This window comes from Hypanus sabinus, chromosome 4 (assembly GCF_030144855.1).
Source record: "Hypanus sabinus isolate sHypSab1 chromosome 4, sHypSab1.hap1, whole genome shotgun sequence".
In the NCBI taxonomy this organism is placed as follows: domain Eukaryota; kingdom Metazoa; phylum Chordata; class Chondrichthyes; order Myliobatiformes; family Dasyatidae; genus Hypanus; species Hypanus sabinus.
Window position 1 is genome coordinate 151,948,008 of NC_082709.1, and position 26,101 is coordinate 151,974,108.

Genomic DNA, 26,101 nt, shown 5'->3' on the forward strand with positions numbered 1-26,101 from the left:
ATGCAAAAATGTTTGAAGTGCATTTCCTCGTACATGTCTCTCACGAAGAAACTCAACACCGTGGCATAGAAACCCCACCACCAACTAACGTTTTGGCGCACACTAACACATGCTGGCTATGGTGCAGAAGTGAAGATCAGGGCTACAGCGTAGGCTGCTGCGTAGCCCGTACACACAAGTATAAATCAGCCAATGCAATTCGAAGCTCAGTGCAGGAAGGATATATGGGCTGTTCACTTGTATTCAGTGCCTTGTTTAGGTATGATTGATCTTAATTCATTCAGTGTGGCAAGTTCACACTGTGCTTCCCCCTGGTGACAACAAATTTTTTAGCTGGTTTGCTCTTCAATTCCTTCTTAATCTAGTTTTCTCCTTTGTTTCTAAAGTAGTAATGAAAAAACTTAATTCCATTGTTCAAAGCTGAAATTCTGAATAATGTGTATTTATTTCCAGGTCCATTTTGTACTTCTGTAAAAGATGCCGCCATGGCCTATGCAATTCTGGCTGGCCCAGACCCTAATTACTCATACAGTAAGTGTTCTAACTTATTTGTACATAATACAGATGAAAATAAGATCCTGGATGTACTTTACGACATGGTATTTTAACCTGCTGGCATTTCATAAATAAAAGTGATTTAAGACAATGAATTACATTTGAAATGTAAGAAATGACACAATGCAAATTCCTTGTTACTGTTGTGATCTAGAATGATGGAAATCCCAAGAAATATATTCTATGGGACAGTTAGGCATGACCAAATGTGGATTCAGTCCTGTGCATCCCAAGACCCAGCTTGAAGCATGTTAAGCACAAGTTTAGGAATAAAATGTCAGTATTATACAGGTCTCCCTCCCGCGCCCCCCCCCCCCCACTTTACAAAGGTAGAGCGTTTCTATGAAAACCTTCTTAAGCCGAAATGGCGTAAAGTGAAGAACCATTAATTTATAGGGGAAAAATTTTGACAAAAGGGAAAATCCTCTTTGTAATGCGAAAACAGGTTACTAGTGTAGGTAAACATGACAAAATCTGCAGATGCTGGAAATTCAAACTACAACACACACAAAATGCTGGTGGAACGCAGCAGGCCAGGCAGCATCTATAGGGAGAAGCGCTGTCGACATTTTGGGCCGAGACCCTTAGTCGGGACTAACCGAAAGGAAAGATAGTAAGAGATTTGAAAGTAGGAGGGGGAGGGGAAAATGCGAAATGATAGGAGAAAACCAGAGGGGGTGGGATGAAGCTAAGAGCTGGAAAGGTGATTGGCAAAAGGGATACAGAGCTAGAGAAGGGACAGGATCATGGGATGGGAGGCCTTGGGAGAAAGAAAGAGGGAGGGGAGCACAAGAGGGAGATGGAGAACAGGCAGAGTGATGGGCAGAGAAAGGAAAAAAAACTAAATATATCAGGGATGGGGTAAGAAGGGGAGGAGGGGCATTAGCGGAATTTAGAGAAATCAATGTTCATGCCATCAGGATTAGAGGCTACCCAGCTGGTATATAAGGTCTTGTTCCTCCAACCTGAGTGTGGCTTGACAGTAGAGGAGGCCATGGATAGACATCAGAATGAGAATGGGACGTGGAATTAAGATATGTGGCCACCGGGAGATCCTGCTTTCTCTGGCGGGCAGAGCGTAGGTGTTTAGCGAAACGGTCTCCCAGTCTGCATCGGGTCTTATCAATATATAAAAGTGTCGCCTCACCTGGAAGGACTGTTTGGGGCCCTGAATGGTGGTGAGGGAGGAGGTGTAAGGGCTGGTGTAGCACTTGTTCCGCTTGCAAGGGTAAGTGCTAGGAGGGAGATTGGTGGGAAGGGGGGACAAGGGAGTTAAGGGCAGGTGTATCACTTGTTCCACTTTAAGGGCAGGTGTAGCACCTGTTCTCCATCTCCCTCTGGTGCTCCCCTCCCCCTTTCTTTCTCCCGAGGCCTCCCGTCCCACGATCCTTTCCCTTCTCTAGCTCTGTATCCCTTTCGCCAATCACCTGTCTGGCTCTCAGCTTCACCCCACCCCCTCCAGTCTTCTATCATTTCACATTTTCCCCTCCCCCTCCTACTTTCAAATCTCTTACTATCTTTCCTTTCAGTTAGTCCTGATGAAGGGTCTCGGCCCAAAACGTCGATAGTGCTTCTCCCTATAGATGCTGCCTGGCCTGTGGCATTCCACCAGCATTTTGTGTGTGTTACTAATGTAGGTCTCTTGTAAAAGCGGAGCGGCGTAAAGTGAACATTTGTAAAGTGCGGGACACCTGTACTTCTGAAAATCATTGTTTGAAATTTAGAGCATAAACTTAGTGTCTAAGAAAATTATTACTGGCATAGTACCAATAGATGTGATGATTTTAAATCTGGGAGTGCAGCCTCATGTCCGTCTTCCTCCTTGTGCAGAAATGCAGCCTATATCAGAAATGGTATGTCAATATTTCCTCTTTTTGTCTTAAAATAAAGGAAAACACATGAAAGTTCATTAGACTGAGGCTGAAAATCTCTATTGTAGGACTCCAGGCTTTGCACCTTTTCATATTCAACATGTGATTGTAAAAACATACTAAGCAGGTCCTTGAGCTCGCTCAGCCATTTTGTGGCTGACCCAGTCTGGGCTTCAGCACCACTTTCCTGCTCCCATCTCATATCCTTTGCAGCTTAAATATATGTGGATCATGTACTCACTAATTGTGATGTGGAATTCCAAAGATTTAGCAACCTCTTGCAGATCTGAAGGCTTTTCTTCTCTTGGTGAACAATTTATCGAAAGTATGCCCCTTGGTTCTAGATGCCCCACAACAAGAAACATTCTCTCAGCATTCACCCTGTTAAAATCCTCAGATTTTATTATGTTTCAATATAAGACCATAAGATATAGGAGCAAGAATTAGGCCATTTGGCCCTTCGAGTGCTCCTCCATTTCGTCATGGCTGATCCATTTTCTCTCTCAGCTCCTGTCTCCTCCCTTCTCCCCATAACCATTCATGGTCTGTCTAATCAAGAATCTATCAACCCCTGCCTTAAAGACTTGACCTCCACAGTCACCTGTGGAGTTGCACAGATTCAGCACTCTTTGGCTAAAGAAATTCCTCCTCATCGCCATTCTAGAAGGATGCTTCCCTATTCTGAGGCTGTGTCCTCTGGTCTTAGACTCCTCCACCATATGAAAAAACCCTCTCCACATCCATTCTACTGAGGCCTTTTGACATTTGATAGGTTTCGGTGAAGTCACCCCCATTCTTCTGAATTCCAGTGAGTACACACCCAAAGCCATCAAATGCTGGACATGTGACGAGCCATTCAATCCTGAATCATTTTGTGAACCTCCTTTAAACCTTCTCCAGTTTCAGCACATCCTTTCTAAGATGAGGGTCCCAAAACTGCTCACAATATTCCAAGTGAGGCCTCATCAATGCTTTGTAAAGCCTCAGCATTATATCCGTGCATTTATATTCTAATCTTCTTCAAATGAATGCTAACATTTTCCATAATCAGTGATGCCCACAACCTCATATATGCCAATCTGTAACTGTGCTACAAATTCATCTACCTTGTTCTATATACTGCACACATTCAGATATAACATCTTCAGTTCTGTATTCACTTTTTTCTTTTTTTCTGTCTGCCTTTAAAATTGTAACTCATCCTGTTGTCTGCAATTTTGCCCCACCATCAGCCTCTTCTTGCTAGGAGTCTCACTACACACTGCCTCTGTTTGTAAACCAACTACCACATCTCCCTGCCAAATTAGTGTAAACCCTCTCGAGCAAACCCGCCCACAAGGACGTTGGTCCCCTTCGCATTCGGGTGCAACCCTTCACTTTTGTACAGGTCACACCTACCCCAGAAGAAATCCCAATGATCTATAAATCTGAATCCCTGCCCTGTGCACAAGTTCTTCAGCCATGCATTCGCCTGCCAATCATCTTATTTTTATCCTCACTGGCACATGGCACGGTCAACAATCCAGAGATTACTACTGTGGTGGTCCTGTTGCTCAGCTTTCTACCTAGCTCCTTAAAATCTCTCTTCAGACCACCTCACATTATTTACTTGTGTCAGTGGTGCCGATATGTACCTAGACCTCTGGCTGCTCACCTTCCTGCTTTAGAATGCCATGGACCCGATCTGAGATCCGTGACCTTGGCACCCAGGAGGCAACTTATCAATGGGGTGTCTCTGTTCCTCTGACAATGAAATCTCTGATCTCCACTGCAGTCCCCTTCACCCCTCTGCTGTTGACCAGAGACCCAGTCACTGTGGCTCTCTACTGGTATGTTCACCTCTCATTCTTCTAATGAGTGTAAGCCCAACCTATTAAAGCAACTGATAGATGAAGAAACTTTATAAATCTAATGAAATTTCTCTTTATTGCCTCTAATGCAAGTAAATCCTTTCTTGGCTATTAAAACCAAACCTGTAATCAGACCAGGTTTTACAAAGGTGTTTGAATATGTCCCTACTTTTACTGTATTATTCTTGGAATAAATGCCAATGTTCTATTATTCTTCCTGATTTCTTGCTGTACTTGTATGCTAACCTTTGTTTTTATGTACTAGGACCCCTCCCAAAATTCATTGTACCACATATGTAGTCTTACCCCCCCCACCCCCACCAATTATTGCTTGCCAACTGAAAACAACCCATTTATCCTCCATTTGTCCTCGTCCTGTTTTCTGGTAATTACCATTTCCATATCCAGGACAATATAATAATTTCTATCTCTTGTGCTGTTTGATGGTCATCTTTTATGTGACACCTTATCTAAAGTCCTCTAGAATTCCAAACATATTCTATTTATTGGTTCCCTTTATCCACCCAGTTTGTTGTTACATCTTCAAAGAACTCTTGCAAGATGTTCCAACATGATATCCCTTTTCATAAAACAATACTGACTTTAGATTTTTCAACATTGTTAATAGTGGAGTCCAATCTTGCCAGTGGCAGTTTGCTTTCATCTTTTCTTCCTAGTTCATAAAGTATTAAATGTTGACTAGACATTTCCCAGTCTTCTGACCTCCCACGAATCTTTGCAAAATTCTGTGCCTTTTGGATTTTTTTGTACCATCCTTGGTTAGCCAGAGACTGCATCCCTCCAGCAGAGCATTCTGTTCTGCGTTTGCTGAGTCGTATGAAGCATCTCCACAAATATTTCCTGCTACTAAATTACAGATTAAAGACGCCTTTAATCTATATTCTGAGAGCAGCAAGCCAACACTATTATTATTAGTCTAATTGCCTTCACTTAAGTTTAAAACATTGGCTTTAGACTGATATTTTTCTCACTCGAACGGAATATGAAATTCTTCCATGCTGTGGTCATGCTCGCCTGAGGTTCCTTGTCTATGAGATTGTTAATTAATCCTGTCTTAATGTACGACACCGGTGGTAACAGAGTCTGGTTTGTTCCTCTATCTCTCGAATAAACTTCAGGGCCTATAAAAAGTATTCACCACCCCCCCCCCTCTGAAATTTTCATATTTTATTTTTAAAACATTGAATCACAGTGGATTTAATCACACTGATCAAAAGAAAAAGACTCTTTTGTGTCAAAGAGAAAACAGATGTCTATAAAGTGATCTAAATTATTACAAATATAAAACACAAAATAATAGATTGCATAAGTATTCAATACCCCCCTCCCCCCCCCCAATATGACACACCAAGTCATCACTGGTGCAGCCAATTGGTTTTAGGAGACACATAATTAGTTAAATGGAGATCACCTGTGTGCAGTCAAGGTGATTCAATTGTTTGTAGTAAAAACACACCTGCTGGTGAGTCAGTATCCTGGCAAAAACTACACCATGAAGACAAGAGAACACTCCAAGCAACTCCATGAAAAGGTTATTGAAAAGTATGTCAGGAGATGGATACAAGAAATTTTCCAAGTCACTGAAAATCCCTTGGAGTACAGTAAAGTCAATCTTCAAGAAATGGAAAGAATACGGTACAGCTGTAAATCTGCCTAGAGCAGGTCATCCTCAAAAACTGAGTGACTATGCAAGAAGGGGATTAGTGAGGGGAGGCCACAAAGAGACCCATGACAACTCTGGAGGAGTTACAAGCTTCAGTGGCTGAGGTGGGAGAGACTGCACATCCAACAACTGTTACTCGGGTGCTTCACTGGTCACAGGTTTATGGGAGAGTGGCAAAGAGAAAGCCACTGTTTAAAAAAAAAACTCAAATGAAATCTCAGTTAGAGTTTGCCAGAAAGCACATAAAAGTTGCTGAAGTCAACTGGGAAAAGGGTCTATGGTCTGATGAACCCAAAATTGAACTTTTTGGCCATCAGACTAAATGTTATGTTCGGCATAAGCCAAACACCACACGTCATCAAAAGCACACCATCCTTACTGTGAAGCATGGTGGGGGCTGCATCTTGCTGTGGGGATGCTTCACTCCAGCAGGCCCTGAATGGCTTGTGAAGGTAGAGGGTAAAATGATTGCAACAAAAATACAGGGAAATCCTGGAGGAAAACCTGATGCAGTCTGCAAGAGAACTGTGACTTGGAAGAAAGATTTATTTTCCAGCAAGACAATGACCCCCAGCATAAAGCCAAAGCGACACAGGAATGGCTTAAAAACAACAAAATTAATGTCCTGGAGTGGCCACGTCAGAGTCCAGACCTCAGTCCAATTGTGGTTGTTCACTCATGATCTGCATGCAATCTGACAGTGGTAAAAAAAAAGTCAAATTATATCCACTGTAATTCAGTGTTGTAAAACAATAAAACATGAGGAGTTACAAGGGGGTTGAATATGTTTTATAGGCACTGTATGTGCTCCGTGAACTCATTCTCAATGCTACTATATGCTAATTCCATCAATAACTTCTTGTTAGTATGTCTCCACACAAACTGAGTTTCTGAGCCAATAGCATTCCTCAAGACTTCAGTGCGCTCATCCTTCATTAACCCTATCCTTTCCGCCTATTGTCCAGAGTATCAAATGCCTCTGACTTGTCACTTTCTGACCTTGGTCACATATCAACCATGTCTCTTTAATGGATCTGTTCAATTCCTGGAGTGGGGAAGTTGATTTGAGGAACTGGCTTTGCATAAGAAAGGAGACGAGACAACAAGGTTGAGCAATGGAGTTGTCAGTGATCTGTGTAGTGACTGGAAGAGGCCGGAGATCTCATCATGTTAACCTGTAGGCTGGCTTGTTTGGTGCTCTGACGCAAAGACCATGTTGTCCCATTGGTATCCCACGTGTGTGATCCATAATCCCCAGCAGTGCCTCCAGAAGGATCATTGCATAGGAAAAGATGTTATGCTAGGCAGACCTATTGTGAAAACTGCACTGAGGCAACGGGTGATTTGTGACAGGAAAAGCCAGGTCAGATGTTACGATTGTTGTGATTAGTCCCAGAAATGGGACATGGTTTACTTTAGGAAGTATTGATTTTTTTTTAATACACAGCAATAAATCAGTTACGTAATCAAATTTCTTATCACTATGTCAGGCATAGTTTGAACAGTTTCCAAACCTGCTCTGATTCTGCTGCTCCGATTGTAATTCCTGATTAAATCCCGGGAAAGTGAATGTGACCCGGCAGAGTGATCTAAACACAGAAAATTCTGGACTCCTGAGCAACCTTGTCAACGATTGTTATGAAAGGAGTGGCATTTCCCCTGAAGCATTAACTCAATTCTCTCTCTACAGAGGTTGTCTGACCTGCTGAGCATTTTCCAATTTTATTTCAGATTTTATATAACAGCAATATTTTCCTTTGCTACCTACTGCATTAACGTGTAGTGGCGTACTCTTTGGGTCTTCGAGCTTTTAGCTTGAAAGGATAGGAATATTGAGAAGATAGGCTTTTGGGTCAGTATACTTCTTGAGTTTATGGAGAATGGTACAAAAAACGAAATAAACTTCCAGTGAGTGACAGTTTTTGTGGGTGGAAGTACCTTGTTAATGAGAGAGGTCAGACTGGTTCCACCTGACAGGAACGTGACAGTAACTCATTTAACAACGCATTACAACAGTGGCGTCCAGAAGAGTAAACCTGAATGCACAACATGTCCAACCTTGAAGTGGATAGGCTACGGCAGAAGAAGACCAGAAACATACATTCAGTGACCTCTTTACTAAGTACAGGAGGTAACTAATAAAGTGGTCACTGAGTGTAGAAGATCATATATATTATTGAGGAATATATTAATGAAAAGTGACCTTATCAGCATCTAATCATGAATTGCCCCATTGTTTGATCTTGATTTGTTGCTTCTTACAGGGTATACCATTTTAGAGCCAGATAGGTACATAGAAGATTTATTATTACAGTTTAGATTAGATTCCATAGTTAAGTTAGTCTGTTTTCATTGTCGTTATCTCTTTATAAATTACCAACCTACGCAAAAATTGTGGGTATTTTTGTTTCCTCTTCCTACTCTGTAAGCAGCATCTATGGATTAGAGTGTACTTTGTTGTTGCTCCTTTTGGCACCTTGTGGCAATCTAGCTGCTGCTTTATTCAAACCCGGGACCATTTGCCTCGAAGTCCAGTGTGGATACCACAACACCACTGGCCAGCTTCCCTTTAATAGATTGTTTATCTGTGATTTTTTAATGCGTTTTATCCAGCCTGTGAATTTGGCTTTAAAAACTGTTGAAATTGTGCTTTAGGAATTTACAAGATGTGGATGTTTTATAATTTGGAGCACAAAAGATCAGAAAGATGTAGGTGGAATGTTAAATCTGTGGGGAAAAACCTTGTAGACAATTTCTCAAATTTAAAACTGGCCAAAATTGCCAAGTTTCCCTAAAATAAAACAACTGCAACATTATAAAGTTGCCTAATTCTCTATGCACCTAATCAGCACTTAAAAACTAAAGTGATGCACAGTATGGAAGAGCAATTTATCATAAATATATCATAATATCGTAAATATTTTAGATTTCAGAAATGTTACTAGGGATAATTATCAAGATGGCAAATGGGAAAGGCAGCTTCTGTCTGGAGTGGTTAGAAAATATAGAATTCTGGAAAGAGGAGGGTAAAAAATATATATATAAGATTTTGATTCATTTTGCAGTAGAGAAAGTTTAAGAGGCTTTGAGGTTTTCATAGTGGTGAAAGTTTATTTCTGAATAACCTTAGATTTAAAGAAGAAAAGATCAAAGTGGGAGATGAGATTATCCTTTTCCCATAATGTTTTGAAATCTGAAATGCAGACTGTAGAAGTGACAAATTATTAAAAAGAGTTTGATAACATAATTTAGTTTCAGCAGTGTACAGGATTAAAGATGAAAAGTGGGTTTGAAGAAATTGGAACTCCTCTTTCAAAGTGCCACTTCAGGAAAATGGGTTAAATTGTCTGCTGTGATTTTGCTGTCACCATTTGGTCACTGGTTTCATCTCTTTTTTTTCCCCCTCTTGGTGTAAGAACTGCCTTTCTTTGTGGGGATTGGTTTCAGACTGGATCCATTGTGGACTGCTGTCATGTTGTTCTTTCAGGTCTGAATCAGCCGCCATTGAATTTCAATGATATTGCACATCCTGATCTACAGAATGTAAGAGTTGGAATAGATTGGAAGTTCTTCACGGTAAAGTGCATCTTCACCTACTGTAGTGGAATAAATTTGTACTGCCAGGTACAAGGGTAGAGTGGCATCATTTATAAAAGTTTTGTAGAGGTTGTCCATGAATGGGGAGGCCGTTGCTCAGGACTCCCTATCTTGAGGATGACATTGGAATCGTGGCAAAAGGTGGGGGTGGGGGGGGGGGGGGAGAAGAGCGGTGGCTGGCAATTATAGCTGCTCAGTGGGAGAGGAGTTAAAGCTCTTTCAGTGTCCAAGTCGTGGCAAGTGGCATGACTGATGCAAGACTGAGGGGCAAGCAGTACAGTGTACAAGAGCCACTGCAGTGTAGAATACCCTAGTCCTGCTTCCTGGCAGGTTTTCACACCATATTCATCCTTGCCTTTATTTTTTTTTTTGGCTGCTTTTCATTTGAGTCTGGTGTGTGAGCTGCTTATCTGGTGAGGTAATCGGGTACTTGGGGTGAAGCCAAGGGTAAGCTGTCTTCTGTAGAAAGAAACCTTAAATCCAACACAATCACTTAACGGAATTGAAGTAGGAATGATTGGAACTATTCCCTGGAAGTACCTGAAGAAAATTGTCCTAACAGCATTTACAATTTCAATGGACCATAGAGGGAATTAATTGACAATTCTCTGGGATTAGTGAGCTTTCAGTGCACAGTTGATTTTTTTGGAACTGTGGGATGAAATGTGTATCTAATTTCATTGTTTTAGATTCTGTATAGCCTGCTGGAGATTAATCAGGGTAAAGTTATGGAATATGCTGGAGGTGCTTTCTATATGACACAATTAGGATGTTCTGAGTAAATGTCTCCTACCTCTTAAAAACGGCTCCCAAGGAGAAGGTATGAATCCAGTAGTTCTGGCTAAGCCTCAGTTTGCCACTTTCCTAACAGCCTGATGCACACCACAACTTTTTCTGCAGCCCCTGTGTCTTGATCCCCATTTTGAAATGATTGTATTATATTCTATTTTAAAATTCCTCACTGGTCTGAAATTTCTCTCCTCTTTTAACAGGACTGTGAATCTGAAGTTTTAAACGCTTGCCAGAGAGGTATGAATCTCTTAAAACTTTAAAATTTGTTTCCATATATAATGGAATAGAAAGTCACCAGGACAGTCTCTACCTCCAAACTGGACTCATAAATTGGAAGAATATTATTTGATGTAATGAAGCTGTATCTCTGTCTTTATGTGGGTGGGCAAGAAGAAAGAGGAAAAATTAGTGTTACATCCTGTCTGAAGACTGGCCAGCTATTACATGGGTCCTTGTAATTTAACTGAGAAAACTTCAGAGCATACATTTAGACACTAAGATGTGTTTCATCTAGTTTTCAAGTTGAGATGTGATCAAAGGGTAAATTTGGGATTTCAAAGTTTATCAGTTTGAAGAAAATGTGGTGTGTGTGTATCCTCATCTAAGAGTGCAGATTATTACATCCCTCCCCCATGCTAATTCATACCATATTCACAATATGGGTGGAAAATGTATCATTCCCTCTGTGAAGGACCAGGGTTAACATAAAACTAGGAGAGCAGGTAAAGGTGAAAAAAAATAGGAGTTTTATTTACCCAAAATGTTTACAAACTCAACAGAACTGTTCTAGAGTCCAAACTTGAATCAGCTGAACAGAACTGGGTTAAAACATCCTAGTAAATACTCCTCAAACCAACTGACCCCACTCATCTCTTGACTGTAGGTTTATATTCGATGCTGGCCAGTCCATAGTAAATTGCAGGGGAGAGAAAACATTCCTCTCCTTAAAAAGATACGGCATAAATGAAGCAGCTCCAGAGAACATCCCTCTGGCTGTAGCAGAATAGCACAAACTAATTATCCAGCCCCACCTACTCAGGCTGGTGTAATGCAACAGCTCAGTTGTTTGCCAGGTTATCAGGAGGATGGTCAACATCCATCTGCGTATGGGGAGGGAATTGGAGACACTGTGTTACCTTTTATCACTAAAATCAGCCCTCATAACCTAGGTCAGAGTAGGAGGCCTCATAATATGTGGTCTCCATAGTCAAATATGAAAATCTGAAAAAATATCTATAAACAAGAAAATACACACAAATTATTCACGTACTTAAGTCATAGCTAATTTTGTCTCACTTTAATGCAGCGGTACAGCACTTAATGAGTTTGGGTGCAACAGTAGTAGACTTGCACATTCCAGAGTTGGAGGAAGCACAGACTGCACACCTTATATGTATTCTGAGTGAGATTCGAGAGTTTTTGAACATGGATTTTAATAACCAATACGACAAAATGGTAAGGAATTTTTTTTAACTAAAAACACTAACCTGAATGCTTTTGTATGGTGGAAGGGTTGCCCTTCATTACCTAATTCCCAGTGCTAATTAACTGTGCTTCAAAGTAAATTTTTTTTTGCATTCCTTGGATGTCTTTGAATCCCTCTGTGGTCTATAGGCAGCTGTTCAATTGAGTCCTTGTTGTAGCTCTAATCCTGTAAAAAGCAAAATTAGTTTGCAAGTTATTTACTTCTGATTATTTCTATCAGATGAGCACCATTTGTGTTTTGAAATGGAAAGAAAATTTGGTGTAGTTCAGAATGAGTGCAAAATGGCAAAAATGTAATAAGTGGTACTTCACACTTTTCAAAACTAGAATCTTGACTGCCTGGAGTTGATTTTCATCACTATTTAATCAGAAAATGATCTGCTACAGAGAGTGGAAATAAGTTTATTCTGCTTTTGCTTAAGTGTCTTGCCTATGATAGCAGCTGTGCAGTGTCTGGCTATTATCCCATCTCTCATAGTATATATCAAATTGTCCATTCTGCTTTCCTATATGCACCCCTCTGCATTTGTCACTGTTAGATTTCATCTGGAATTCATCTCCCACTGTCCAACTCATTCTTTCATCTAGTCAGCACATTCCATGGCCCAAACAAATGGATTTTATCTCTAAGGAGAGCAGACTAGAATGTATCCTATCTGTCCGCTGTGTCTTGGAAAGTGTTACCAAATAAGGTGTAGTATATTTGTTATAATTTTTGAAAAAAGAACACGTAGGTCTGTTTACATGCTAGTAGGATCTGTGGTAGTTACTGTAGTAGTAGACGTAGTGGAGAATTGTGCTGGTTGCAGTCCCCTGTCCACAGTTCTGGCCCAGCTGACGATGAGGCTCACTGGCTCTTACACCCTGAGGTAACTTCAGAGACTAGGTGTTAAGTGATTCTGTCTCTGGAACTTAGTGAGCTTTGATAAGCAAAACTGGGAGCACTTTGGCTTCTGGAGCAGTTGTAAGGATTTTTTAAAATCCATTTGAAAGATGCTTAAAAACTGTTAAAGATGAATTGCATAATAATTTCAAAAGCAAATAGTTAATTGAAAATAACTAAGGTATTCAGAAATATTTAAAGATTTTTATTTGATGGTTTTTAATTAAAAATAATCATTGTCTTCCCCTTTGCATTCTCATCTATAGAGTTGGAATCCCTTTTTGAATCTGCAGGTCTTCTCAACCTGAGACTGGAGCTTGAGGTCTAATGTGGCCACATCTTACACTCAGTAATTCTCCAAATTCTGCATTCAGCAGAGCTAGCACAGAAATTGGAATCTTACTGAATTTCAAGAGCTGAAAGCCAGCTCTTTGGCCAACTAGATTGTCTGTCTTTTATTGGCAATCTTGTTTTCCAATCCTAACACAGAGCCAAAGTCACAAGTCGAAACTGATACCATGAGAGTGCAAACATCTGATCGTGTTTTCAGTTTATCTGTTTTTGTAGAAATATTTTGGTGTTTAAAGGATCATTTTTCAGGCAGAAGTATAGAATTTTATCCTCTAAAGCAAGAAGCTGTTTGAATATCTTTTCCAAAAGGGTTGACTGACACATCAGAAGCTGCTAGTGCAAAATTAAAACTCCTCACTGAATTTTGAAACAATGTGGATTAGAGTTTGCTTCTCTCGTTATACTTGGAAGGCATTACAACTCCACTATTTTTGTACAAATGTTTGTTCATGCATGTGGCCATCCTAGCTGCAATACTAGATTGATATTACTTATTCAAGACTGTTTAATCTTGAGTCACGTCATCTGTTTCCCTTACAGAATCTAGATACTCGTGCAACTTTAGCTCTTGCATCAAAATTCACAAGTTCTGACTACATTCAGGTATGAACAAAACACAAATCTTCATCTACTAACTAGGAAATTTTTGTCTTTTGTTCGCATCCTGTATGTTTTCTTCCCCCTGTCCTCTGATGTTCCAGGAGCTGTTTGGAGCCAAATGGTTCCCTTGTTTCGGCAATTCTGGATGTAGCTGGTACAAAAAGTTAACAAATCCTTTTTACCTGCTGGTGTACATTCTCAAATTATAAAGAGATTAGGGATATAGGGATCGAGCCACGACTGTGAAGGTGCTTCGACATCAGCAAGTTAGACCAGTGGGAAGAATTGAAAAAGAAGACAGCTTTATAGAGCAGGCATCAGAGTAGGAGAGCTTTGGCTCAACGGGGCTTCGGCGATAACGGTCGAGGCAAGTTAAGTTACTTGTATAGAATAGGAGTAGGGATAGGAAGTGAGGCCAGTGTTCTGTACTGGGTGGCAGATGTGGGAAGTCTGAGAGACTCCCAAACTCCCGGACAGCCACATCTGCACCAGGTGTGTCGAGCTGCAGCTCCTTAGGGAACTGGAGATGCAGATCGATGATCTTCATCTGGTTAGGGAAAGTGAGGAGGTGTTAGAGAGTAGCTTATAGGCAAGTAGTCACACTGGGGACTCAGGAGACAGGTAAGTGGGTAACAGTCAGATACTAGAGAGTACCCCAGTGGCTGTCCCCCTTGACAATAAGTACTTCTGTTTGAGTACTGTTGGGGAGGGGAGATGGCCGACCTGGGGGAAGCAGTGGCCGTGCCTCTGGCAGAGTCTGGCCCTGTGGCTCAGAAGGGTAAGGGAAAATAAGAGGATGGCAGCAGTGATAGGGGATTCTGTAGTTAGGGGGTCAGACAGGTGATTCTGTGAACACTTGAAAGAAACATGGATGGTAGTTTGCCTCTCAGGTGCCAGGGTCTGGGATGTTTCTGATTGCGTCCACTATATCCTGAAGTGGGAAGGTGAACAGCCTGGGGTCATGGTACGTATTGGTACCAATGACATGGGTAGGAAAAGGGAGGAGGTCCTGGAAGACAACAGGGAGTTAGGAAAGAAGCTGAAGAATAGGACCTCAAAGGTAGTAATCTCGGGATTACTGCCTGTGCCACACAACAGTGAGTATAGCAATAGAGTGAGGTGGAGGATAAATGCGTAGCTGAGGGATTGGAGCAGGGGGCAGGGATGTAGATTTCTGGATCATTGGGACCTCTTCTGGGGCAGGTGTGACCTGTACAAAAAGGACAGGTTGCACTTGAATCCGAGGGGGACCAATATCCTGGCAGGGAGGATTGCTGAGGCTATTGGGTAGAGTTTAAACTAGAATTCCTTGGGGGTGAATCTAAACTGAAGAGATGGAGGAAGGGACTGTTGGCTCACAAATAGAAAAAGCTTGTAGACAGTGCAAGAGTGAGAATAGGCAGGTGATGGAGAAGGGATGCACTCAGACTGATGGTTTGAGGTGTGTCTATTTTAATCCAAGAAGTATCATAAACAAAGTGGATGAGCGTAGAGTGTGGATCAGCATTTGGAGCTATGATGTTGTGGCCATTACAGAGACTTGGATGGCTCGGGGCAGGAATGGCTACTTAGAGTGCCAGGCTTTAGATGTTTCAGAAAGGACAGGGAGGGAGGCAAAAGAGGTGGGGGCATGGCACTGCTGATCAGAGATAGTGTCACGGCTGCAGAAAAGGAGGAAGTCATGGAGGGATTGTTTACAGAGTCTCTGTGGGTAGAAGTTAGAAACAGGAAGAGGTCAATAACTCTACTGGGTGTTTTTTTTTATTAATAGACCACCCAATAGTAACAGGGACATTGAGGAGCAGATGGGGAGACAGATTCTGGAGCACTGCAGTAATAACAGGCATGTTGTGATGGGGGATTTTAATTTCCCCAATATTGATTGGCATCTTGCTAGAGCAAGGGGTTTAAATGAAATGGAGTTTGTTAGGTGTGTCAAGAAAGGTTTCCTGACACAATATATAGATAAGCCTACAAGAGGGAGAGGATGTATTTGATCTGGTATTGGGAAATGAACCTGGTCAGGTTTCTCAGTGGAGAGCATTTTGGAGATCGTGATCACAATTCTATCTCCTTTACCATAGCATTGGAGAGGGATAGGAACAGACAAGTTCTGAAAGCGTTTAATTGGAGTAAGGGGAAATATGAAGCTATCAGGTAGGAACTTGGAAGCACAAATTGGGAACAGATGTTTTCAGGGAAATGTACAGCAGAAATGTGGCAAATGTTCAGGGGATACTTGCATGGCGTTCTGCATAGGTACATTCCAATGAGATGGGTAAAGGATGGTAGGGTACAGGTACCGTGGTGTACAGAGGCAGTTGAAAATCCAGTCAAGAAGAAAAGCTTATGAAACGTTTTTTAAAAAACTAGGTAATGTTAGAGATCTAGAAGATTATAAGGCTAGCAGGAAGGAGCTTAGGAATGAAATTAGCAGAGCCAGAATGTGCCATGAGAAGGCCTTGGTTGACAGGATTAAGGAAAACCCCAAGGCATTCTACAAGTACGTGAAGAGCAAGAGGATAAGACGTGAAAGAATAGGACCAAACAAGTGTGACAGTGGTAAAGTGTGTATGGAACCAGAGGAGATAGCGGAGGTACTTAATGAATACTTTGCTTCAATATTCATTACAGAAAAGGATCTTGGCGATTGTAGGGATAACTTACAATGGACTGAAAAGCTTGAGCATATAGACATTAAGAAAGAGGATGTGCTGGAGCTTTTGGAAAGTATCAAGTTGGATAAGTCACCGGGACTAGACAAGATGTACCCCAGACTACTGTGGGAAGCGATGGAGGAGATTGCTGAGCCTCTGTCAGTGATCTATGCATCAATGGGGATGGGAGAGGTTCTGGAGGATTGGAGGGTTGCATATGTTCTTCCCTTATTCAAGAAAGGGAGTAGAGATAGCCCAAGAAATTATAGACCAGTGTATCTTACTTCATTGGTTGGTAAGTTGATGGAGAAGATTCTCGGAGGTAGGATTTGTGAACATTTGGATAAGCATAATATGATTAGGAATAGTCAGCATGGCTTTGTCAAAGGCAAGTTGTGCCTTACAAGCCTGATTGAATTTTTTGAGGATGTGACTATACACATTGAAGATAGAATCATAGATGTATATATGGATTTCAGCAAGGCATTTGAAAAGGTACCCTATGCAAGGCTGATTGAGAAAATCAGGAGGCATGGGATCCGAGGGGACATTGCTTTGTGGATTCAGAACTGGCTTGCCCACAGAAGGCAAAGAGTGGTTGTAGACAGGTCATATTCTGCAGAGAGGTCAGTGACCAGTGGTGTGCCTCAGGGATCTCTTCTGAGACCCCTACACTTCATGATTTTTATAAATGACTTGGATGTGGAAGTGGAAGGATGGGTTAGAAAATTTGCCGATGACACAAAGGTTGTTTGTGTTGTGGATAGTGTGGAGGGCTGTCAGAGGTTACAGCGGGACATTTATAGGATGCAAAACTGGGCTGAGAAGTGACAGATGGAGTTCAACCCAAATAAGTGTGAAGTGGTTCATTTTGGTAGAATATAGTTTGGTAGAATATGATGGCAGAATATAGTATTAATGGGAAGTCTTTTGGCAGTGTGGAGGATCGGAGGGATCTTGGGGTCCGAGTCCATAGGACACTCAAAGCAGCTGTGCAGGTTGACTGTGTGGTTAAGAAGGCATACGGTGTATTGGGCTTCATTAATGGTGTGATTGAGTTTAAGAGCCAAGAGGTAATGTAACAGCTATATAGGACCCTGATCAGACCCCACTTGGAGTACTGTGCTCAGTTCTGGTCACCTCACTACAGGAAGGATGTGGAAACCATAGAAAGGATGCAGAGGGGATTTACAAGGATGTTGCCTGGATTAGGGAGCATGCCTTATGAAAACAGGTTGGGTTGACTAGGCCTTTTCTCCTTGGAGCGTTGGAGGATGAGAGGTGACCTGATAGAGATGTACAAGATGATGAGAGGCATTGATTGTGTGGATAATCAGAGGCTTTTTCCCAGGGCTGAAATGGCTGCCACAAGAGGGCACAGTTTTAAGGTGCTTGGAAGTAGGTACAGAGGAGATGTCAGGGTAAATTTTTTATGCAGAGAGTGGTAAGTGCGTGGAATGGGATGCTAGCGGTGATGGTGGAGTCAGATACAAAAGGGTCTTTTAAGAGACTCCTGGATAGGTACATGGAGCTTAGTAAAATAGAAGGCTATGAGTAACCGGAGGTAATTTCTAAAGTAAGTACATGTTCGGCACAGTATTGTGGGCTGAAAGGCATGTATTATGCTGTAGGTTTTCCATGTTTCTATATGCTAGTGCAGAGCTGACAAAATTTCTTTTAAGATTCATGAATAATCTCAGTGGCTTCCAACTGTAACAACTTGATTCAAAGGGAAGGAAAGTGATGTTGGTAAAGAATATTTGCCATAAATTGATTAAAGGAGAATTAACAAAATAGCTTTTTTTAAATGTCGGGCTATTACCAGAGGAAAAAGCTTAGAGTCTTGATGTGTGCAGTGAATTTTTTGATGCCATTATTTATGTTTATTTCTTCACATAGTGTTTGTGGTATAGACTGTTAATGAAGAATTGGGTCTTTGCAATAGGATTGTATTGTTGTTGTCAGAAAGGGATATCCTAAGGAAATCCCAGACTACTGAGTCCACAAGTGGGAAGCAGCTTCACTTCAGTTAGGCTCCCAGTCAATTATCTTAAACTTCCTGTATCCGCTCCTCCTCTTGACCTTACAGCTGAATGATTTTCCTCCAAGACTCACAAGCCAGCCTCAAGAACTTGCTGATCTCCTCGGAGTCTTTTTACATATATGTGGTACACAGTGTTTACGAACATATTTGTAAAAGAGACCAGTCTGTCTGCCAGGGCAGCTATAGAATAGCAAACACGAGGAGATCTGCAGATGCTGGAAATTCAAACAACACACACAAAATGCTGGTGGAACACAGCAGGCCAGGCAGCATCTATGGGAAGAAGCACTGTCGACGTTTCGGGCCGAGACCCTTCATCAGGACACAGGACATTTTGTGTGAGCTATAGAACAGAATTTTTTTTTTAAATTGTAGTATATATTGCTTTTCAGGGTGGAACTGAGATTCGGTGATCAGGCAATGAGGAGGGTGATGGGTGGGGAAAGCATCTTCTGTTAATCTCTCCACACCTATTCCGTATGTCCTTCTCTATGCATCTTTGTACTAAACCCAGATTTTCACTTCAGTAAAGAAAAGGACCTTGTTTCTTTTTCTTTCCACCTCACAGGCTTGTCGTCAACGAGCACGGGCTATGCATTTTCTGAAAGAAATTTTCAAAGATGTGCAATGCATCATTACGCCAGGTGAAGCAATTCTCTTGAACAATACAAAGTAAAGTACTAAATTAAATCACTGTGTCTGAACTGTTCAGTAAAAATGAACCTAAAAATATTTCAATCAATGTTTTAAATTTATATTTGTGACTGAATTTTGTGTTTCAGCTTGGTATACATGAGATGACTTCTGTAGGTCCCTGTTATGTTTTGTAACACCTCTGACCCTTTTTTTCTTTTCCCTCTCTGGATCTGCTTCAATTCCTTACTCTTTCTTTCTCACATTCTTTCCATCTCATCCTTTTTCTTCTAGTTTGTGCATCTTGATCTTGGGAAGGTGCATTTAGCCCACTGGTATTCTCTTATTCATTCCTCTTCTGTTCACTTTGCAGTCTGATCTGTCCTTTTAGTTTCTGCATCCACAACATCATCTGATGAACCTGTTGTTTTCTTATTTCCAGTGATGCCTCTATTTTTGGCTTTCTGTTCATCCATCTGGGTGTTGGTCTTTGCAGCTACTTCTACAAGCAGCTTTTTGCCTCCCACATGAAGTTCATGAATTACCCTCAATGCACACAGAGTAGATTCTGCTCCTTTATCAAGTCGTCAAGTTTATTGTCATTTTGACCATAACTGCTGGTACAGTACACAGTGAAAATGAGACAATGTTTTTTCAGGACCATGGTGTTACATGACACAGTACAAAAACTAGACTGAACTACATTATATAAAAAAAAACAGAGAAAAAAAAAACTACACTAGACTATAGTCCTACCCCGGACTGCATAATGTACACAAAACAGTGCAGGCATTACAATAAATAATAAACAAGACAATAGGGCAGTAAGGTGTCAGTCCAGGCTCTGGGTATTGAGGAGTCTGATAGCTTGGGGGAAGAAACTGTTACACAGTCTGGTCGTGAGAGCCCGAATGCTTTGGTGTCTTTTCCCAGATGACAGGAGGGAGAAGACAGACATGCTTTTGTATGAGGGATGCTCACAAAAGCTGAATGTTTGAAACTTTCCTGAAGCCCAATGACCTCTCTAGCTTTTTACAAAAAAAGCACTACATTTTGCAAGTTACTGCCCAATTAACATATCAAAAGCTTTCTCAGATAAGTTGTCTACAAAAACAGTTGTAGTTGGACCAGTGCTTTATCACTTGCACGCTTCCCCACAGATCCCCATAATGCTGGTCCTTCTGATTTTACCACATACAAGCACAATGTGGCCTGTTGTATTTCACCGTTGTGAATGTCATTCCCACAGGAGTTCTCTTTTTCTCCAGTACAAGTTCTTAGTTGGATATCTGCAAGCTTCAGTTTAGTATCTTTGAAATGCCTCACTCTCATTTTGAGAATGAATGAAACAGTTGCACCAGTGTTCAATTTCATTTGAATTAATTTGCGGTACATTTCTGATGTAAGCAATATCACTTGTCTCTTGTTATTTTCCAAATTGTAAATCTCAAGTGTAAAGCCAATCCTGAGTCACCCTCATCATTATCAGCATGAAGATTAGTGCTGTTTTTGAAACTGCAACTTGACTTTTGCTTTCCTGTGCAGTCCATTTATTTTGACTGGCCGGCATGTTCTTTGTATGTGACCTATTTTGTTGCAGTTTCTGCAAGTTTCACATTTAAATCTGCATTGTTCTGGTGTATGTGAGCCCCTGCCACAAAAGTAATACAATTTGTTTAGCCAGGCAGGTTTCTGTCCACTGCTCATTTCTTTGCAAGTTGTGCTTCAGTTAAGAGCCATTTTCTTATAAGATTCCACAAACTAAATGATCTGTCAGTGCATCGTTCAGTCCATCTCTAAACTGACAATGCTCAGTCTCCTACACTGAAATGGACCCCCCTTCATTCTGATTCTGTTATGAAACCTAAAGCATCCTGGCTTTGGTTCTAAATGTTCCTGCATCACTTTGACAATAGTAGCAAAGCTCATTTCTGCAGATTTGATCGGAGCAGTCAAACTTTGAAAGAAATTGTATGCCTTTAAAACTCATGACTTCAGCAAAACTTCTCATTAGCTATTTCATTTGTTTCAAAATATTGTTCCAATAGCTCAGTATACATGAATCAATCTCATCAATCTTTCCAATGTGGCCAGCCTTTTCTGATTGTATTTTTTGATAAATATTATCATCCAGTACTCACTCTTTATGAACTTTGAATTCGTCTTTTTTTTTTAAACTCAATGGCTTTGCGTTTGCTGGGCTGTTTCTTTTAAATCCAACCTTCCTCCAAGTGTTTTTTTTTAGTTTGCACGTCTCTCTTCTCTTTAACAGGTCAGTTCATTTTAAAAGTACTTTGTCTCCAGTGTTATGCTTTGTAACTTTAAAACATTAAACTAATTCAAATATAAACCTGCAAGCCCAGAAATGCAGTCTAACATCGCCTTTACTTTAAGCAAGGTGTGCACGTATCACGTGCTAGTGTGATGATTTATGCAATTAATGGATTTTTAACCAGTAATTAATTATTTAAACAAACAATGCTCAATAAAACAACATGTATACAAATTTTCTCAATTTTTTTGGGGATATTAAATGCACAACAGACCAGTTCTTTCCAATCAGGTGTAATAATAAAACCAAAAATTTGCTGTGGAAGTTTATTTTGTACCATTTCTGCCCCTTACTCTAGGGTATGTCATGCTGGGAATTACATTCTATGGGATAAGAATAACTTTTAAATGTTGTCTTCAGCATTTATACATTGCCATCGTCTGTTGAGATAGCATAGAGAAATTCATGGAGGATATTTATACTGATCAAAATCAGACTTACAGCCATCACTAAATTAGGATTGCATAAGGAAGCAGAAATTAAATATGGTGGCTCCAGATTTTCTGTGATAGACTTGCCTGTGATATTTTTTGATTTTGCAGCATTCTTTAAGGTAACTGGTGTACATAATTACAAAAAAGGCAAATATTAATATTCCTGGGTTCAAGGAGGAGCTTGAAAAAGTGAACCAATCGTTGAAGGCCCCCCAAGAGGAAATTTGATCTGAAGAATAGATTATGCCAGATCTTGTGGCAGTAAGAAATAATAAATACAATTGCCTTTTATTATAAGGGCATAGTTTTCCTCTCCATTGCAATCATTGTGTAAGTTTCCCCTCAGCTAAAAGAATATAATTGTATTAAAAGTAAGTAGCCAATGTAAAGCACAATTTCTTTGGTTAATTGTTAAATACGTAGTGTTATTGGACAAATAAATGAGATCTGGTGTTATTTCTTAGCAGCTGCATTGCCTGGAGTGAGACTTCTGAGGCTTAAAATGAATTTTCAACGCTTAATAATTCTTCCTAGGCTGGGTTTGCTTGATTGTTGGTTTGTAAGATTTCTGCAATTGTGTGTCTGGACCTTGAGTTTGGGATAAACAGTTTGAATGAAACTTTGGGATTTGCCCTTGGAGCTGAAAGGGCACCTAAAGAATATAATAGGATTGTTGTCTGTTTAACTTGTTTTCTGATCACCCTAATTCTATAGGCACAGAGTAATCTTGTCCATTACAAAATCCCTCTTCTACTTCATAGCAATATAATAAAGTTCCTTAGAATTTCAAGAACAATCATTATATTTAATAGTCGCAATGTTTGCTGCCATCTTGAAGTGTGTGATAATGTTGGAACAAAATAATGGCAGATGCTGAAAGTCTGAAATAAATGAGGGGGGCAATCTGTCAATGTTCAACAGGTTAGGCAGTATGAGTGGAGGGAGAAACAGGGTTGGGTCAATGACTCTTCAATATTAACTCTCCACAGATGCAATTTAACCCCAGCATTTTCCATTTTTCTGGTGGGAGATTTCCTTTGTCTTAAGAGCCCAGGCATCAGTAGCAACTATAGTCTTTTATGTCCAAGATTAAAAAATGGCAGCTGAGTTTATGTTGTATCTATTGTAAGGGATTGCTTCATCATTCTACTCATAGTTGAGCGACTGACCTGTGATCCTCGGGATAATAACTACAATAGCATCATTGTGTGCATGGGACATCTAACTCCGTCAAGTGGAAATTTTCTTTAAAAATAGGAAGCAAGTTTTATACAGTAATCTTCATTTGGTTAACCTGTATGCAGTTATGTTATTCATGTTTTTATATTGGTAATCATTTGGTCTGTTTCTAGCAATACCCAGCACTGCTCCACCTACTAAATCCTCTGACTTCAGTTATGGTTCCAGTGATCTCCATATCCTTTACAGCACAATAAGGTAAATATGAGCAATTAAAGGATAAGAATCTCAGATAAAGGACGCCAAAAGGGGAAAATTGAAGTACAGTTAAAAATGTATTGTTCTGCGAATGATGAAACAGATGGTGCAATGAAGCAGACAACTGGCTTTATTTTAAAAGCTGAAAATCTGGAGGTTTTCTCCACTATACACTGCCTCTCCTGACAAGTTGTCTCCTTTCACAAACAAGAGAAAATCTGCAGATGCTGGTAATCCAAGCAACACACACACAATGCTGGAGGAACTCAACAGGCCAGGCAGCATCCATGGAAAAGAGTAAACAGTCAATGTTTCGGGCCAAGACCCTTCAGCAGGACTGGAGGAAAAAAGATGAGTTAAGTTAAAAGGTGGGGGGAGGGTAGAGAGAAAGACGCAAGGAGATGGGTGAAACCAGAAAGGGGAGAGATGAAGTAAAGAGCTGGGAAGTTGATTGGTGAAAGAGGTACAGGGCTGGAGAAGGGGGAGTCTAAAAGGAGAGGACAGAAAGCCATAGAAGAAAAGGGGGGAAGGAGCGCCAGAGGGAGTGAAGGGTAGACAAGGAGATGACGTGAGAGCGGGAAAATGGTATGGGAATGGTGAGGTGGGGGAGGCCATTACTGGAAGTTCAAGAAATCAATGTACATGCCATCAAGTTGGAGGCTCCACAACGTCTCAAACATCTCCAATGTGATCCCATCACCAAGCACATCTTTCCATCCCTCCCCTCTTCCCCACCCCCCACTTACTGCTTTCCACAGGGATTGCTCCCTATGAGACTCCCTTATCCATTCGTCCCTCCCCACTGATCTCCCTCCTGGCACTTATCCTTGCAAGTGGAACAAGTACTACACTGCCCCTACACTTCTTCCCTCACTACAATTCAGGGCCACAAACGGCCCTTCCAGGTGAGGTGTTGTGGTCATATACTGTGTCCGGTGCTCCCAGTGTGGCCTCCTGTACATCGGTGAGACCCGACGCAGGTTGGGAGACCGCTTCAAGCATCTATGCGCCATCCGCCAGAACAAAACGGGATCTCCCAATGGCTATCCAGTTTAATTCCCATTTCCATTCTGATATGTCAGTCCATGGCCGCCTCTACTGTCAAGATGAGTCCACACTCAGGTTGGAGGAGCAACACCTTGTATTCTGTCCGGGTAGCCTCCAACCTGATGGCTTGAACGTCGATTTCTCGGCCCCTCCTCTTCTTCACCATTCCCTATCCCCTTTTCCCTCTCTCACCTTATCTCCTTGCCTGCCCATTGCCTCCCTCTGGTGCTCCTCCCCCTTTTCTTCTATGGCCTTCTGTCCTCTCCTATCAGACTCCCCTTCTCCAGCCCTGTATCTCTTTCACCCATCAACTTCCCAGCTCTTTACTTCATCCCTCCCCCTTCAGGTTTCACCCATCTCCTTGTGTTTCTCCCTCCCTCCCCCCACCTTTTAATTCTACTCCTCAGCTTTTTTCCATCACTCCTGCCGAAGGGTCTCAGCCCGAAACATTGACTGTATTCTTTTATATATCACATTAATTTGTTAATCTAGGAACTTGGTGACTCCATTTGCAGAGGGATCTTAGCCTTCAGCTCCTTTAACCTTCTCCTATAACTTACTTCAGCCCTAGAGTTTTCAATCCTTGTACACCCAGGAGCACAACTCCCTCTCCCTAACTATCTGTTTTCCTTGAATCCATTTTTTACCCACATACTTCCTCTCCTCATTTAACCGCACTATAGTTTCAAAATGCTTATCCTTCAAATTGTCAACCATTACATCCTGATCCCAGCCTCTGGAGTTCTCCCTCTGCACCTTTTTATTTGCTCAACAGTTCCTTCACCTGTGACTTTTCATTAAAACCCTTGCCATGCTTCCTGGATTAAAAAAAAGGTTGTTTTCAGATGTCCTGGAACAGAAAGCTTCGTCTTAAAGAGCAGATCTGCCAAAAAAGTTGAAACAGGGGAAAAGGAATGGCTTCCTCACAAGAGGAAGGATGGGAAGAGGTGTGGTCCAAATAGCTGTGGGCGTCAGTATGTCTGTCTGTTAGCTATCTTGCCTTTTCACTCTGTCTTGGTACAGGGTTTTAGTCCAAAACATTGACTGTTCCTTTCCTTCCCTGTTGCTGCTTGACCTGATGAGTTCTTCCAGCAGGTTCTATGTTGTTATTGTGTCCATTCTTTCTGCAATGTTGCTCTAATATCACAGTAAAAGGGTACCAATTGTTTAATAGTTGGAAGAAACTTAATTAACATCAGGAAAGGGGGGGGGGAACACTGGAGAAAATTAAAAGGACTGAAATGAGAAACGCCTCCTGGATGTTCCAGATTTTTAGATGGAGTATCTCTAGAGATTGTGTATGCATTAATGATGCTCTTTTTGAAATCCTCTGGTTCCAGGTCATTCCCGGGGTAACAGACACTAACACGTGTAGCACTGCTGTGTAAGAAAGGCTGCAGTGAGAAAACAGTGGGGTTTAGAGCAGTTAGCCTCCTGTTTGTTACTGTTTGTTGCTAGCAACCCCACCTTTAAGAGAATGGAAGGTGGGCAGTGTGGAAACAATAACATAATATGAAGAACTAAGATGGTTTTATGAGGAGAAAATAATACTTGATAAATGATTTTCTGAAGACTTCATTAGCTGGATAGGTAAGAGTTAGACAAGATAGCGGTTGGACAGTCCACACCAGGAGTGCGTGTAAAGAGCTACTTTTTAATGGAGATTTGGATGGCAGAGTTTTGCCGCAATATTTCTGAGTTGAGGAGTGACCAATCAGCAAGAGGGCCAATAAGAATAACAATAAGGAGTACAAGTGGAGCGGCCCTTCTTTTGGGGAGTACCAGTCGTTTGAGTGGCTTTGGCTCACCAGGTTTGGGTGAGATCAGGCTTCGGTGAGGTAAGTTGTCT

General features: G+C 41.2%; 1 protein-coding gene and 1 long non-coding RNA gene across 2 annotated transcripts in view; one reads left to right on the forward strand and one right to left on the reverse strand.

Annotated features, from left to right (window-relative positions):
- The window catches only part of LOC132393336 (uncharacterized), a 105,334-nt gene that overhangs the window by 64,821 nt on the left and 14,412 nt on the right, over nucleotides 1-26,101 (forward strand). The window contains exons 12-18 of the mRNA XM_059968440.1: nucleotides 454-531; nucleotides 9,448-9,536; nucleotides 10,550-10,586; nucleotides 11,656-11,804; nucleotides 13,609-13,671; nucleotides 18,938-19,013; nucleotides 23,121-23,205. Of these exons, the coding sequence (XP_059824423.1) occupies nucleotides 454-531; nucleotides 9,448-9,536; nucleotides 10,550-10,586; nucleotides 11,656-11,804; nucleotides 13,609-13,671; nucleotides 18,938-19,013; nucleotides 23,121-23,205 (577 nt within the window). The remainder of the gene's footprint in view (nucleotides 1-453; nucleotides 532-9,447; nucleotides 9,537-10,549; nucleotides 10,587-11,655; nucleotides 11,805-13,608; nucleotides 13,672-18,937; nucleotides 19,014-23,120; nucleotides 23,206-26,101) is intronic.
- LOC132393343 (uncharacterized) overlaps nucleotides 1-26,101 on the reverse strand; it is a 103,078-nt gene that overhangs the window by 60,474 nt on the left and 16,503 nt on the right. Inside the window, exon 2 of the long non-coding RNA XR_009511844.1 lies at nucleotides 11,837-12,000. This is a non-coding gene — a long non-coding RNA (uncharacterized LOC132393343). The remainder of the gene's footprint in view (nucleotides 1-11,836; nucleotides 12,001-26,101) is intronic.